The sequence below is a fragment of the Choristoneura fumiferana genome, chromosome 24 (assembly GCF_025370935.1).
Source record: "Choristoneura fumiferana chromosome 24, NRCan_CFum_1, whole genome shotgun sequence".
Classification (NCBI taxonomy): domain Eukaryota; kingdom Metazoa; phylum Arthropoda; class Insecta; order Lepidoptera; family Tortricidae; genus Choristoneura; species Choristoneura fumiferana.
The window spans coordinates 3,013,127-3,031,319 of NC_133495.1; the positions used below are offsets into that span (position 1 = coordinate 3,013,127).

Here is an 18,193-nt window from a genome sequence, read left to right on the forward strand (position 1 = left end):
GACGATGTAAGACATGGACCTCTTACGATGTGGACGCAATTTCGACACTGGACATTTTACGACTTTGACGTAAGACGCCGGAGCCGTATTTTAAGTAGATTTAAACAAAAAGTACGGTCCGTCTTAAAATTCTGGTTAACGGCAATACGTCATTATTATTATAGATTTTTGTCGTGTGCCGTTCCCTACTACGGAGTCAAAAGTCTAGGGATGATGAGTAGCCCAAGAGTTTTTTTTTATGTCTGTATATTCCCCATCCCATGGACAGTTGTAGAACAGCATAGCGAGGCCACTGAACCCTTGCGCAAGGCATACAGCTAGCCGGAACAGGTTCCCGAGATCCCGACAGGTTTCAGCCGAAATCGGCGGCTTTTTGTATTGGAATTGCTTGATAAGTTTTATTTACGCAGAGGTATAGTCACCCACATTAATATCGCCACAGCGGAGCATGCCAAAACATCTGTTAAGTACGTCCTACCTGCCCTAGAAATAGAGTCGTATCATCTGGTATTATCATCCGAGTTGCGTCTTATCCGGTATTTTTCGGCAAGCTTCGTTGTGTCAGATATGGGGCTGGTGTCTGTACTGAGGTCTGTTATGTTGATGAGAACGTTCGAGTAATTTTCGGATCAGTAACAAAACTTTTCGTTCTTAATGCCAATTCAACTTGTGGAAATCCTTACTATTCTTATTAATATTTTATGCGAAAGTAACTCTTCTGTCCGTTAACTCTTCGATTTAGATGACATTTAGTAATAGTATGCAGATTTTATGTCCCTAGGAAGGACATTAGATAGTTTTTATTACGAAAAATTGAGAATTTTAGCTGGAGACAAGCGTTCCAGAGAAAAAGGGTCTTGCTAGAGGTTCAGACAGCACGCACAACAAAGTGATTATTTTAAGTAGAATTTCTTTTATTCCTTTTGAGGTACGGAATCCACATTTTTTTCCTAGTCTGAAATAGTGTCCCACTGCTGGGCAAAGGCCTCTCCTCTTGATCTCCAGACCTCCCGGTCGAACGCAATGTCACGCCAGTCCCCTGCATACGCGTCTAAATCGTCCCGCCATCTCCTTCTCGCTCCATGGCCCTCCTACGGTGCCCACCAAGAGTGAGCCCACCTCTGTGGGTGTATGCGACAAATGTGTCCAGCCCAGTCCCAATAAAGTATAAAGTAATATCTCATGAAGATTGTTTTTTTGGAATCTTTTTGTATTTTTATTTCAATTCTAAATTTTAACTTTTACTTTTAGTTTCTCGATGAGGGCTACGGTATAGATGTCGCTAGCGTCACTGCTTAAGTGGCTAAATAAGAAACAAACAAGCTAAGATATGAGGTGCATAGGGAAATTCGTGTCTGTATCGTTGACCGGTGGTGTAGCGGTATAGCACGCGGTACGGAATACCGAGGACCTGGGTTCGATTCCCAGTGCTGGTCTTATTTTTCTGGATTTTCTGTGCATCTATATTTTAGTTTGTATTTTCAATTTAATATCTCATGTTTGAAGGCTGTTTATTATATTACTGGTTTTACTAGACAGTTTTTTTAATTATTTAAAACCTAATTTATTACTAGGAACTAGTTTTGACGGCTCGTGAAACTAGTTTCTAAAGACGGTTATTTCCAGTCTTTTAGTGTGTTTCATTATATTTATTAACCTTAATTAAATAAAATAAATATCAGGGTACAATTCACACCAATTGACCTTGTGCCAAAGTAAGCTTAGCAAAGCTTGTGTTATGTATGGGTACTGAGCAACGGATAAATATAAGAGATAGATACATACTTAAATACATATTGAACACCCAAGACCCGAGAGCAAACATTCGTATTTTTCATACAAATATCTGCCCCGACACGGGAATCGAACCCGGGACCTCAAGCTTCGTAGTCAGGTTCTCTCACCACTGGGCCATCTGGTCGTAATTGGGTATAAAAATATCGTTTAAAGCTGTTAAAAGGTGGTGCGGAGGGAGGGTTTCGTACCTCAAAAGGAAAACACGGAACCCTTATATAGCACCACTTTTTGTCCGTCTGTCTGTCTGTCAAGGCCCTTTTTCTCGGGAACGCGTGGAGGTATCAAGCTGAAATTTATATCAAATACTGAGGCCTACTGTCCCGAGGAGCTGTGAAAAAATCAAACCTCTAAGCCAACGCAATCAAAAGATGCAGCCGTTTATGCTGCAAATTTCCGCAAACTTTCGAAACGCGAGGGACAACCCCCTTCGGTGCGCGAGTCCGACTCGCACTTGCCCGGTTTTTTTTATTATTATGAGAGGGAGACAAACGAGCAAGCGATCATCTGCAGGAAAAAATCACCACCGCCCATGCATATCAACAACTCAAGGATTCATTGGTCTGTTACCTACCGGCCGTTAAATGAATTTTCCTAAAAGCCCCGATGTCATAATTGTCAGGAACCATTGATTAATAATATATATATATTTTATTTTCACTGTACGTGGCCGAAGCGCCGAAGGAAACTTACACTAGTAGACCCCCATTAATCCAGATGGTAACGATGGAATTCAGACTTTCGGCGGTATGTGCGATAATGGAATTTCGCAGCTGAGCAGGCAAGTCAAATAATTCTTCAGAACACTCACCGAGGTAGCCTATAAATATAAAACACACAAAGAGAACCTATACTGGATAATGGACTGCGCCAAAAGAGATGACCGCATTGAACTTTTCCAGCACGACAAATGGGAGAAACTCGGGGGAAAGAGGCGTCTAGCAGACGGACGCCAAGCGCACGGCCAAACTTGGTTCCAGGCTTAAGCGTGCAAACGTGTGAAGATGAAGTCGTTCCTTCGAACTCGTCCGCTATCTTCCCATTGTCAGCGCCGGCCCTGGGTAGAGCAAGACAAGCGGGCACTCTAGGCGCCAGAGGGCAAGGGGCGCCATTATCCAGTGTAGTGTGTGTTGCGCCTCACACACACACACACTCCCAACATACAACATACAACTATGGCAAGGTCGCCATGTAAGGAGGCGATACGAGGGACAAGTGAAACTCACGGGTGCTGTGTAAATACTGCCTATATGCTAAAGCCTTAGGTCTAACTTATACTCTAAGTTGTATATGTTGGGAGAGTGTGTGTGTGAGGCGCAACACACACTACACCAGTTTCCGGTGCGAAATGAAATTTAGATGGCATCTTTTGGACGGCGCGGAAACGGTGTAGACCATCTCGCTCTAGGTTGATCAAGGGCTAGGGCTAGGGCTAGGGCTCGTTGTGTGAAGATGCCGCTGCGCTCCCGTATAGGCTTGCTCAGCTCCCAGTGCCGCTAATAATACCGCTCGCATCATCTGTCATAGATATAGACCGTTGATGGTCAAACTAGACTAGACGTACATGAAGCAGCACAGCCACTTCATGTTACTATACAACGGAAACTGGCATCGACATTCAAAACCAAAATTCGAGAGCAATTTCTAGTGTATATTTTAGCGGGTAAAAAGTATTTGTTTCCATAGAAACGATCATTTCGATAAATAACCATTTTGGTAGCTCTAAAAAGTTCCTGTTCTATTTGACGTGGAATACGAAAGATTTTAACTGCGAGGCGTCGCACCCAAAGAGGAGACGCCTAACGAAAATGTTTTACCGCTTACGAATAGTACTTTCGAGTAGGGTAATTCTGAAAAATCGGTTCCTTGTGAATTGTAGAATAGGATAGTGCAGAACCATTAGTGTAAATTTTCGGTTGCAAAATACGTCTCGATCGCGTTCGCGTTAAAATCTCAATTTGTAGGGAAACACGAACAGCACCTCTAGCGGAACGTTTGCGATGTTCGTGTTTCCATACAAATTGACAACTCGATCGAGACGTATTTTGTAACCGAAAACTTACACTAAGGGTACTGTTCCGGACAATCTTCTACGGTAATAAAGTTATATAGAGGATTTATAAAGTAATACAAAACTTGTAAAATGATGCAACAAGCTACTAAATGCAGGTTACTACATAATTATAATCGTTCCGACACCTTGCCTGCGCCAAAAGCTTCGTCGCCGTGTGCAACCAAATTTATGGGAACAAAAATCTTGTTTCGATTTCCATTTACAGTTATTCGGAACTGGAACCAGTGAGATACGATAAAAGGGCTTGGTAGGGGAAACTGGAAAGCTTTCACGCCCGCCATTTTTTATTTTTAATATTCGATCCAATTAAATGTAAATCGATGATACTTTTTATCGAAGTTATATTATCCGCACAGCACGGAAAATAACTGATATGCCACATGATAGTGTGTAGCAACGACATGAAGACCCTTAGGTTGTTACTCATTTTTTGTTGTAGGCGATTCTTTTTTGCCTTTTTCTTGCCTCTAAAATATAGGCCATCAATAAATTAAAGCTCACTCAGCAGCCGAATTAAATAATAAAAAAAAGATCACTTTTTTTTCGTTTATTCGAGCAGCAGCTCATGCTTTATACATGATAATATATAAGACTAATATCTTATAGTACATTTTAAGTTATTTCAAAATCTTTTTATCTTATTTATAACAATTGTACAGTCTACAGCTTTCTTGTCGATAAAAATACCTTATGAAACACATAATATAACAGTACTCTTGCACATCACGTCTCAATATAGCACCATTGCAGCTTTCATCATCTAAATGAATATAAATTATATGTTTAACACAGATTTTGTTATAACTTAGCTTGGAAATGCGTATTCCCTTTACGTGGTAGATTCTAATTTATAGTGTTAATGGGAAATACCAAGGTTTCCATGATAATTTTCTGTGTAATAGAGGGTTCCGCAACATTTTTATCAACAGACTAGAATCTATGTCAGCTTTTAAAATTAAATACTAATATTTATTTCTAAAAAAATAAAGGATACTACAGTCTGACGAACACCAACAATATAAATGATTGTGTGTGGTTTTTGTAGTAAAATGTTAAAGAAAAGACATGCTTTGATTGGAATTTGTATTGAATATTAGATTAGATTAGATTTATTTATTACCTAATGAAAAAATACATTATAAATACATGTCAGGTAATTATAAGAAATTCACAAAAGGATCGTCAAATTGTATACAAAATAATAATAATAATAATAGGTATATGATAGTGGTAAATTAAAATACATTGTCAGCCAAAATAAAATTAGAATTAAATTTAAAAAAATAATAATAATAATAATAATCCTGGGTAAAACATGGACAAAAAGTTAAGTGAAGTAAAGTATAAACAATTATGTCAGTCAAGTTTGAACATAAGGGAATAGTAGAAGTTTGATTACTAAAGCTTATAAAAATAGCCAGTACCTATATACAACAATAGAGTACCTACCTATTTTAATAGTTTTTAGAATGAATAAAATAATTTTGACCATTTTGTAAGTTTTCGTGTGTGTTTCTGTTTCTAAGTGCGTATTTCGAAGTTGTTATATCGTCATGTGGCATGTGACCCGGTATTTATTAATATTAAGTGTAAACTTTGTTATTTGTTTGTATGTAAGAGGAATATTTATATACCTTTCTGTCCTTCCTTCCTATTGATAAAACTCGTATTAAAATCCTCACATACATACTACATACAGAGGGCGATACAGGCGGTTCTTTATACTGGTCTGAACGTAGAACATACGTGTTAAACAAAGGTTCCTTGGGGAATGATAAATTTATTGTGTTTGACAGCCTTATAAAGGCTGACAAAAAAAATCTTAACAGCGCGATTCAGGATTTCATTAAACGAGATAGTGACATCTGTCGTGATTGTGATATAAACAAACTAAAAGCACGATTATACAAAGATAAAGAAGATACGTATGTTTTAGCCACTGAAACCAGTATGTCACTAATTATGGGTTTTACGAAACGAGACCCTGAGATGTGTTAGTGTAATAAATCATTGAAACTAATTTCCAACACAAAATGGTGATCATCAATACATTGCAACTGATTTATAGGATTTTGTTTTTTTTTATAATGAACTTAATTTATTACTTCGAATTATTATTTTTAAAATATATGTATATTTAAGACTTGTTTGATTTTTTCATTGTTTGTCTTTGTTATTTTGTTTACCCTATTTCTAATGCTAAAAAAACGAAGTATAGGTTTGTCTATATTATAGGTATGTAGATATAGGTGGTCTTTATAGTGTCAGTTTTTAATTTTTCAACCTTTTTTCATGACACGACCCTTTAGTATGAATAAGTATTTCGCGACCCCCTACCCGTTTTTTTTTCATGTATTTTATTTTGTGACGCATTTACTTAATAAATATTTTTTTAATTTTTTCTTTACTGTAGTGTTCCCAGCATCTAATAGGGGCTCCGAGACCCCTCTAAAGAGGCTTCGCGACCCCGGGGGTCGCGACTCACAGGTGAAAAACACTGTATAGTAAACAAACAGTCGGTAGCCTAGTGGTTAGACCTATGGCCTCTCAAGCAGGGGTTGTGGGTTCTCTCTTCCTCGCAGCTTTGTATGAGTTGTAAATTTACACTTGAAATTTACAATGAGGCTTATAGTGATTGAAAACATCTTGAAGAAACCTGCACACCTGCGATAAATCCGCAACGGGCCCGCGTGGGAACTGCGGTATAGCCCTCTCATATTATAGGATGTAGATATAGGTGGTCATATATCAGTGAATTTAATTTTTCAACCTTTTTCATGACACGACCCTTTAGTATGAATAAGTATTTCGCGACCCCCTACCCGTTTTTTTTTTTCATGTATTTTATTTTGTGACGCATTTACTTAATTCTTATTTTTAACTTCTTTTACTGTAGTGTTCCAGCATCTAATAGGGGCTCCGAGACCCCCTAAAGAGGCTTCGCGACCGGGGGTCGCGACTCACAGGTTGAAAAACACTGTATAGGTAAACAAACAGTCGGTAGCCTAGTGGTTAGACCTATGGCCTCTCAAGCAGGGGTTGTGGGTTCTCTCTTCCTCGCAGCTTTGTATGAGTTTTTCGAAATTGATGTGTAAATTTACACTTGAAATTTACAATGAGGCTTATAGTGATTGAAAAATCTTGAAGAAACCTGCACACCTGCGATCAAAATTCTTAACGGGCCCGCGTGGGAACTGCGGCTCTAGCCCTCTCGGGAGGAAAGGAGGCCTGTATAGGTCGAGTTGATATTATATGAATCGAAGATAATGATGATGCTACACGTGTATCGAGCAGTAGAATAGTATAACCTCACAGTAGAATTCCTGCATTAATACGGTATTTGACTATTCTTTATTTACCTACTTTATAAATTAAAACTTGACAATGCATGTAATCGGACAGAAAATAAATTTTTAAGATATCTTTAAATATAAGAGAGTTATGAAGGTTTGAATTCAAGATTAGACAGAGAAAGAATTACTCGCATGGGACGTCACGTCACACGCAAGTAGCGCCTGCATAGAGAAAAGCGTTTTAGAAAGAGACAGATATATAGATTTTTCAAACAATCGCTATTCATCCAATTTTCAACCGAATATTTTTTTCTCTTCGCTAAACATTGTCTGTGTATCGTGTATCTATATTTTTATAATAATATAAAGGATAAATGGCAAATTCAACAGTTGTCAAATACCGTGTTCTGCCACAGGCGTCACAGCGCAGCGTGCAAAAATATCTGACACGTACTACCAGCCCTAGAAATAGAGTCGTATCAGATATTTATGCACGCTTGTTGTCAGATATTGGTGCTGGTGACTGTAGGTACAGCTACTAGCTGAGTACAATCAACGTACAACATTGATTTATGACGCGCTGCGGCACCCCTGACCTTTGGTCCGCAGAGTTGACGTCATGACTGAAAACTGAGCGTCACCTTGCCGTCGTAGCAGACAGTGCTATGGATTAATATTGAGTGACTTTAGTGCTCCAATCTTACGAGTAGTCCACCTCGCTTACCATCAAGCTACGAGTAGATACCCACTGACAGCGATAAGGGCACAGAATAAGTAATAGTAAGGGTCAGAGTCAGAGTCGATCACGGGGCTCACTTTGCCTGCAGCGCTGAAACAGGCCGAGGACAGAGTGGTGTGGAAGCAGTTCGTCAACGTCTCCGTAAAGTCTTTTCAAGACGGGCACGACCTTCAGGAATGAAGAACACGACGAAGAAGAAGAGAACCTTATTGAAACGCGCTTATAATACTTAGAGCCTTAGACGTTGAAAGACTCGACTCGAGTGAGTGGGCGAGCGTTCGAGACGTGTCGTGGTGTAGCCGCGCCGCGGGTGCGAGCAGTGTGCTTAGTGTATTTTCCCGTTCACAAAATACGTCTCGATCGCGTTCGCATTAAAATCTCAATTTGTATGGAAACACCGACAGCGCCTCTAGCGGAAAGTTTGCACAACAACTTTTGTGAGTGTAGGTTTGCTAGTTAAACTAATTCGTCCGCGTATCGTAACGAAAACGGGTGACGACGCCGCACCGTGGACATGTAGCGGCTACGTATCGACGATCGAACGCTCGATTTACGTCACGTCTTCGAATAGTAAACGAATGTTTTGTGAAAACGCCACACTAGAGGCACAGGAAAGCAAACTACCTACGACCGGCAACGGCGGCGCGCCATACGAACTCACGGCGACGGCGCCGGCGCGGCGCTCCTATCTATTATGCACACGCTACAAACATCACCATGACCATGGCTCTAAAGGCAGTCCAAGGCAATACAGCTGTTACACAGCTTGTTGAAGAGCCTATTGCTTTGTTAATAACGTACCTGTTGTACAACTACTTCTAATGGCTGTCCAGTCTGCAGTTCCTCGGACGGCCGTCTCGTCGGCCTCACCGCGTATTCGCGTTCGCCGATCACCTGTGGACAAACATTCAGGTCGTATAGAAGCTGTTCAATGGTTACTTATAACACTAGTGATACCGCAGGTATATAACGTGTCTACCCTCTGGAAAATGACTGAAATCCTGATTGGAGTTCCGTCTCAAGAATGTTCGTAAAGTGCGAGCAAAATTATTAATTGGGTGGATCAACTATTTCTTGTTGTTATTCTGTCCCGTCAGGGGGAAAAGTAGTAGGTACAGTTTGTTAGAAGTAATGTTGTGTCACATTATACTAACATGCTTACCTATTAGATGACCAATCATAAAAAGGTTTAAAACTACCACAAAAATGTATGTTTGGCATATTTTAATCCTATAAACTTACGGTTTAAAAGAGTGACTCAGGAGACCGTAACTATAGCAACGAGTGACAAGAAAAAGTTGATTGACCCAATTGCATAAATAATTGTCATATGTCTATTTCAATCGATTTTGCTTGCATGTGCCGTTATCATTATCCCAGCCAATAAGGTAAACGTACGAGTGCTCGTCACTGTCCCAATAGTTGGCATCTTTAATCTTATGTCATTAGCAATAGAGATGACAGCAGGGTGTCGTCTATTGGGAATTCGCATTAGCGTGTTGTAGCACTCGGACGTTTACCTTATAGGTTCTACTGCTAATGCTAAGCATGGCTTCTCTCAGAACAGGAATGTTTTATAATACACCTATTGTTAAATATTTGATTAGATACGAGCATTAAAAATAAAAATTATGTATGTTCCTAAACATACCGAAAAACAGATCATTCGTTTGATTAGAATTTACCATTGCAGCCTAAATATGTGTTATAAAAAAATTCGCTGTCTGATTTTGAACTTTATAAATATCACAGCATAGTTTTATATGCTTGTGTTTTCGACATCCACTGGAACATTATGACATCTAAAATTAATGCTGTATAAATAATTTATTAATATTAAATTGGCGAATTGCATTTATTATTATTCCTAACATCGTATTTTACATCGTTGCGTCGTATAAATTAATATAAAACAGGTTTTTCGAAATCCTAGGCAATTTTTTACGCATACTTGAACAAAAGATACACGCGATTATTCAAGGGCTTTATGGATAAATATAGATACAGATGTTTATGGTCTCTCGGTCATACAAACCAGGAAAACAATTTCACACCTTTTACGATGGTGTTGATGTCGATGTCTAAAGTTCTAGGGTCTCCCCAAACCTATCAACTCGGAATCGGCTTTAGCCGATAAAAAAAACCACGCAATAAGTGCAAAAAAGACGTCGATCGGCTCGGCCGACGAGAAACGACGTTTACCGACGGGAAGGCTTCTTTTTCGCTCTTATTTCGTCGGCCTAAAAAAAATAAGTGCAAAAAAGACGTCGATCGGCTCGGCCGACGAGAAACGACGTTTACCGACGGGAAGGCTTCTTTTTCGCTCTTATTTCGTGGACATAAAGCGTTTTTTGATCGGCATTTTTCGGCGTTTTTTGAGCTACGGCGCCAGAGATAGACAAAAACGAGGCAAAGTGCTTGAAGTATCCTGCATAAGAACGTGTACTATAAAAAGGAAATAAAGTACATACTAAGGAAAATTAAGTGCTTGCAGCCTTTAAGCCCAATAGATAACACTTCTATTGCAAATGATATAAAATTAAACATGTCAACTATTGGGACAGTGACGAGCACTCGTACGTTTACCCTACTGAAAGATCAATCATTGCACTACAGTAACCGTAGGAGAGCGTTAGTCTTTCAGATAAATTATTATTCGTAGTACGGGGAATGGTAGAAAGTACAGTCACCAACACCAATATCTGACACAACAAAGCGAGCATAAATATCTGATACGACTCTATTTCTAGAGCCGGTAGGATCTGTCAGATATTTTTGCACGGTCTGCTGTGGCAGATATGAATGCAGGTGACTGTATAGTGTATACATATAGGTACATTGTGTGTGTATAAATGACGTGCAAACTAAATTACTGGATTTACCGTGCAATATTCAGATATACAAAAATCCTTCACAGCTGTTCGCTACCTTTGTAAAACAACCATTAAAAGGCTAAAAACAGAAAAATCTTACATCATCCGCGATTAGCGGTTTTTTGCTAATTCGTCGTTAAACAAACAATGTTTTTATATACATACATGCGAAACGTAAACAGTCACGTGTTTTAGGCAGGCGAAGCAAGGACTGAAGGAGTTCTTAACTGTAGTGGTAGTTGTGGCAAAGCGTCTATAGAACCCGATTCCCATCGGCTTACCCAATATTTACAAAATAGGACAACAGGACGTTCAGGATTTGTAAAAGATGTACTTAAGCGATTTTGCTTCGGCTTCATCATGGTAATATCTGACACTTCGCCACTGTGGTAGTGAGTTATCAATCACAATTATAACCTAAGGATCTATTGCACACTGTATATTGTTAGGCGCAGAGGCAAATTCTCAAAAAGCTAGTACAGTCAGCAGCAGAAGGGGATGAGCGGTTAAGGTGCTCAAAATGATCTGCACACGACTCTACTGCCAAGGTAATGAAAGAGTGTTTTGAGCACCACAACCGCTCATCTACTTCTGCTGCTGACTGTACAAAAAGGATTGAATTACGTTTTAAGTGCGTTAACACGCGATAATGTGCAATGCAACAGTGTGTAATAGGCCCTAAATATTATTTTTTATTGTGACATTCTTTTGGCCACAGGAGCTACCAGAAAACAAATAGTTACGACATGTTAAGTAGGTAAGGTATTTTTCATTTTATACGTATTTGAACAGCGGGTTTTGACAATTTTATGTCTGTATGTCTGGTATTCTTCTTCTTATATAAAATTCTCGTGTCAGTGTTTGTAACCAAAACCCCTCCGAAACGGCTTTTTTTTTTTTTTTTTTTTTTTTATTCGACTGGATGGCAAACGAGCAAGTGGGTCTCCTGATGGTAAGAGATCACCACCGCCCATAGACAACTGCAACACCAGGGTATTGCAGATGCGTTGCCAACCTAGAGGCCTAAGATGGAATACCTCAAGTGCCAGTTATTTCACCGGCTGTCTTACTCTCCACGCCGAAACACAACAGTGCAAGCACTGCTGCTTCACGGCAGGATTAGCGAGCAAGATGGTGGTAGCAATCCGGGCGGACCTTGCACAAGGTCCTACCACCTGCACCGACTGCTGCTTGACCGATTTTTTTTTTTTTTCGTACCTACCTACTTATATTCAGTAGGTCTGAGAATAGGACGTAAACTATTTTTCAAACTTCTACGCGGACGGAGTCGCGGGCAACAGCTAGTACAATATCGATTAAAGCCTTTACTCACCGTGTTTTTTGAACGCGCCGTCGATGCCAATAAATATTGGAGGAAACTTGATCATCATCATCATCCCAGCCTATATACGTCCCACTGCTGGGCACAGGCCTCCTCTCAGAATGAGAGGGCTTGGGCTGTAGTTCCCATGCGGGCCCAGTGCGGATCGGGAACTTCACACAAACCATTGAATTGCTTCGCAGGGTTGTGCAGGTTTCCTCACGATGTTTTCCTTCACCGTGGTAAATTTCAAATGTAATTACGCACATGAATTACGAAATACTCAGAGGTGGCGAGCCGGGGTTTGAACCCACGATCCTCTGCTTGAGAGGCCATATGTCAAACCCCTCGGCCACTACGGCATTTTTGATTGGAGGAAATCTGGATTTATTAAGTATTAAATTAATTTTAATATTTTTGTTGCATAGTGGTATTTTTAAAGCTTTTCTCTGAATTATTCCTGTCACAGAGCTTTTCGCCTTTTCTTCACCTGAAATACCTATTTCGGAATGATCGAAAATCGTATGATGAAAAAATCGATGCGAGAATCGATGCAATACCTATCGGTATTCAGAATATTTAACCAATGAGGGCTATCGTTTTTTGTCTCACTAGATGGCGCACTGTTGCGTGAGGTTTTTAAGTATGGCTTTCAAAGTCTGTTATTACGGGCGTGAAAACAAAGTTTTGATTAAAATCTTATTTAATACACCTTAAAACCGTACCAAAACACAGACATTCATTGCCCCGGGACGCATATTTGCCATAATTAAATTCATATATTACAAAATATTCACAAAATGATTCTAATTAGAAATAAACCCGCGTAGCTGACTCAAAAACTATGAGATTTGACATTTCGTAGACCTCACGCTACACTAGCGCCTCTAGTGGCGAATGCATTCGCGATAGCCCTCATTGTAATTATTTATCCTATTTTAGTGTGGACGTTTTAAGTAAAAAAATAAAACTTAAAAACAACATGGAGCTGAATGAGACTATTCTAATTTTATCATTTGGAATTTTGTATTTTCGATACAATTGATCACGCCTAGTTAACTAACTGATTTGTCGAAACAACTTTCATGAGTTCTTTCATGAGTTGAGTCAATTAGTATAAATAATGGCGTTAGATTAGACACAGCTAAGCTCCACCTACACCAGTTAAATGGGTTTGGTTGGAACCGTCCCATTAGTAGGTGGCCATATTGTTCGCGGAATCCGACACGTGTTCCAATTTCAAACGTCGAGCGAATGGGAAGCCGGCGGGCCAACCAATCAGCAGCTTCTGTGTTTGTAAACAATAAGGGTGGGAGAAATAGAACAGTGGTTTATTTATCTAATCTGTGGGTGACGAATTTTTTTAAGAGATGAAAGCTGAGAATTTATTATCGTTATGCTGGCTGGCTTGCGTGCAATGGGTGATGCCATAACATATTTGCATTTTAAATTTAGAAAGAAGGCTTAGATTAAGTGACTGATGTTTTTCTTCAGCAAAAAGCCCATCATATAAGTAATATTAGGTCAGGTACTAATCGTTATTGATGATTGAATTTAATCAATATTCCCAAAAAGCACGGTTTTTGAAACTTTTTAATTATTCAATCGGCAGGTATAAACTACCGTTCATTTTATTTTAATTTATTCATGCCATTGGCCAAATGGCCATGGCTGCCGAGCCCTTCATCCACATTCACTTTAAATTTATCAATGCTGGTAATATAAATTAATGCATTTTTTATTCAATCATCTTTGGAGATAGAGAAAAGTAAAGTACCTACTGAACTTCGAATGGTAGGTAAAAAAGATCGATTTTATTTAAATAAAATGAGTTACAGTTACAAATAAAATAAAACCAAAAATATCTTCAGTTACTTGTTTTTATTAGCATAACGTTTGCTCAGCGAAATCAAATATATAAAAAAAAATTGTTTTAAAAAACTTATACAATACAAATATTCGTAATTTCACACCACAAATCAGTACAAAAAATTTATATCTTATTTATTAAGTTTAAAAAACTGACTATTAAATAACCCTACTTCGGGCAGTCGGGTATATACGTCGCAGCCTTGGCCACATTTTTTCTTAGATTAAGTAGCTTATTCTATATTTATGTATTGTATACTTATGTAATAATGTAAAGTGGGCCTTACTCAATAGAAACGTCAAAATATGTACTAGTAGGTACTTAAATCTTCTTTGCCCCAACCCAACTCAACGTAAGAAATATTCAAATTTAAAATCTCAACCTCTAAATGATAACAACGACAATTATTCTACAAGTACCTACAACCAACATGCTATTGTTACACGCAATTAATCAAAATTTATTAAAACATAATTTTCACTTTTTAACACACCGAAAAGTCTGCCTTTACAAATTTGTTTTCAAAAACCGTCTTGGTTCGTTTACAGCATTGTATGCAAACAGGGGTCGCGACTCCATTGCGCATGCCTGCGGCCAAATGTCAGTGACAATGGCGGGAACGGCGCCATCTTGGTTGTCTACTCAAATTAATTTAGATAATACCACGTCTTGGAAGGTTGCCATGATTGACAATAATTATTGATAATTGTCATGTTCCCACTTGTTCTGTGGAAATGAGAAATAATAGAATTGCTAGGATTTGTGGAATAAATAAATACGTAACAGTTTCAGGCTTTGGTTTTATTTACTTGTAGGTAAGTTCTACTATGTTCTAATAATTGTTACCCGTGACTTCATCTGTGAATCATTTGTCTATCCTTGTCCCACGAGAACAATTTGTTTTCCAGAATGAAAAAGTAGGTATCCTATGTATGACTCTAGGTTTTAAATATTACATTCAAATCCACCGAGTCGTGTTATTGCGTGATTAAGTAACAAGCACCTAAACACCTTCATTAACTTTCTCGTTTATAATATAAGTAGGATAGTTTCAGAATAATAAATTGTGTTTACCTAACCATCCCCAATTTCCCATGGGTTTTACATGTATTTTTTGTGCAAAAAATGCGTTTATTTCTGTTAACCGTTTTAAAAAAGGCAAGAGGTTATAGAATACAATGACTCTTTATTGTACATCACAGATATACATCTATTTTTAGACCCCCCCTTCCCCCCCTCTCACACGAATTGCCATGCAATTTGTAGTTATTTTGTTCCTCTGTCACAAACCGCTTGATCTGATGAGTGGATCTTAGCCCAGAAAGTCGAGGGAACTTCAAATTGAACAACGATCAATGTCGCTTCGCAATTACTTAAAAATTCTGAAAACCATCTACTGGTATGTTTAGCCAAAATAACTCAACCAATTTTAAAACAAAGAGTACTTATAAAAAAATCCGGCGAAAAATCAAAACCTAATGGTGAAGCCAGACAAGCGTAATTTTTTGAGTTGTGGTCGCTTTGAGTCGCCGTGTGGCACAAACTGGATTATTGTTTATAAAACCGAAGGCAACAGAAATTACGCGACCAAAAATACTCACAACTCAAAAAATTACGCTCGTCTGGCCTCACCCTACCCTAACCGTTGCCACGCGTTGCGTACATTTGAAAAACTTAATGCACGCACACACAAACAAGTTACATAACGTAGCATATGAATATTCTATTTTGGTTGTACATGAAGCAATATAATGATATTATACTCGCAAATAATTCTAAATTTAGCGTTAGCTGTTACGCATTATTAATTCACAGACACAAAACGATTACTAACATTGGACTCGTATTCATGTCTAACCATTTTGAAATTAGTTTAATTAAAGATTTGTAGGTGTCTTCATAGCTAGGTTACAAAATTTATGGAAGATCGAGTCGAAACTGAGCGACGGATCGACGTGATTTTTGGCATAGATATAGTTTATGGGCCAGAGAGTGACATAGGCTACTCTTTATCCCGGAAAAATGCAGTTCCTGAGCTGCGGCGAAGCTGCGGGCAAAAGCTGGTAATATATACATCCCTATTAAACTCAGACCACATCATTCTTTGTGTCTAATTTGTTAAACACACTCTGGACGACCCCGAGATCCACAGGCTTGCCAAGTTAGGGGTCCGCCGGATATCCGTCAATACGAATGTACATTTGTATGTATTTTCAATGATTGTCTAAAACTAAAGATGTTAAGAGTCGGTTCGGCCATTATAAACTCCGACGCAAAAAAAGGGGCGTTATAAGTTTGACCGCTATGTATGTCTGTCTGTCTGTCTGTGTGTCTGTCTGTGGCACCGTAGCTTTTAAACGGATTAGCCGATTTGAATGCGGTTTTATTATTTGAAATCGGGGTTCGAGCGATGGTTCTTAGACGTTTCATCAAAATCGGTTCAGGCGTTTTTGAGATATTGAACTTTGAAGTGACAAAGTCGGGGGTTTTCCAACTTTTTGTTGGTTAGGTTATGCAGTGTTTTCGAACCTGTGGGTCGCGACCCCCCCCCCGGCGGTCGAAAACCTTTATTAAATGTTAACTAGGTAAAGGGGGGTCGCGAAATATTTCTTCATACTAAAGGGGTCATGTCATGACATGAAAAAGGTTGAAAAACACTGGGTTATGGGATACGTCAAAGTCAATATAAAACAGTATATTTGACTTTGGCACAATAATTGCAAATCCGACTCTGTTAACAAGGACCGTCCATTTGCTATTCGTAATTCTTATTCTAAGAAATCTGTTGGTAATCCCCACCCTTTGAAAACGGATCTTAGACGTTTGAGTACGGAACGCTAAAACTGCCACGAATAAACAAATATTCTTGGCTGGTAACTGGCTGGAATCACTAATGAGATATGGAGCCACGTTCGTTAATTTTTCATCACAAAATGCAAATATGTAAAATTTCTACTTTCACAGCATTTGTGTCAAAAGTTCAAGTAAACGATCTACGGGGCAACTGTGACAGCTAGTTACAAAATTTTGGAAAAGCAAGTATACGTACTTTCGAGTACCTACTTATGTACGTTGACATTTGACCTTCCGGCTACATATTATATACCTATGAAAAAGTGATGTGAATAACTGACTGACACACTGAACAGCTTAAACCACTGTAGAAGCTTGACATTTGACAGCCTATCCCTTGACCTTGAGCATTGAACTATGACCTTGAGGAACATTAAAATGCACAATTTTTTTTTCACTTCTCATGCTCGTAAAGTTCGTGTTTATGCTAGATCTAGGTGACATAAAATGACTTTTTGGGTATGCTCTAGTGCCTAAAGTAAAATATTCGTCTAAGACCAAGGCAATCAGGTGTTAACAGCCACAAACAAAAAAGTTTCTACATCTATTTTTTATAAAATATTTTTTCTCATATAAAACTAAATTAGCAATACATGAGAAATAAAAGGTACCTAGTATGTGAACAATTTTTGTAATTTTCTCTCTGTGTAGGTACGTGTTTTCTGTATCGCTTACTACGTGGTGTACAATAGAGTCATGTACCTATGTAGTCATGCATAGTGAGATGGTCGCTTGTGATTAATTGCGTTAGGGTTAACAATATTAATACAATGTTGCGAAGGTGCGACAAAACCGCTGCTTAAAAAACGGTGACAGCACGGTATCCCAGTGACGCACCGTATGCGCACCGTTTTTATCGCATGCACTCCACACCGCTGCTTAAAATACGGAATCGCAGTGACGTGCCGTAAACGTCAGGACTTTACCGAACAAAAGTAAAGTCGTCACTGCGATTCCGCACCGTTTGCGTATTTTAAGCAGCGGTGTGGAAAGCATGCAAAAAAAACGGTGCGTATACGGTTCGTCACTGCGATTCCGTGACGTCACCATTTTTTAAGCAGCGGTTTGGTCGCACCTTGAAGTGACGTTGCCAGTTTTAATGTCATTCGTGTCATTCTATAACCCGTTTCAATTGCATTGATTATATTAAGAGTGGTATCAGTATGAATAGAATTCCAATCCCTATGTTAATAAAGAGTAATAAAAACATAAATAAACAAGTGGCTACAACATGTTGTACCTAGTATTATATCAATACTATCAGGTATAAGTATATAAACAAAATAATTAATTTAAAAACAGAAGTGGTACATAATTTTATACGCCTTTTTCTTTTTAATGCCATTTGGAATGTAGGAATCGTGCTGTATGTATGA

The 18,193-nt window shown here is 38.7% G+C and overlaps 1 protein-coding gene across 1 annotated transcript in view; it reads right to left on the minus strand.

Moving 5' to 3' along the window:
* The window catches only part of fus (epithelial splicing regulatory protein fusilli), a 122,413-nt gene that overhangs the window by 64,620 nt on the left and 39,600 nt on the right, over positions 1 to 18,193 (minus strand). The window contains exon 2 of the mRNA XM_074106703.1: positions 8,702 to 8,794. Coding sequence (XP_073962804.1) covers positions 8,702 to 8,794 — 93 coding nt within the window. The remainder of the gene's footprint in view (positions 1 to 8,701; positions 8,795 to 18,193) is intronic.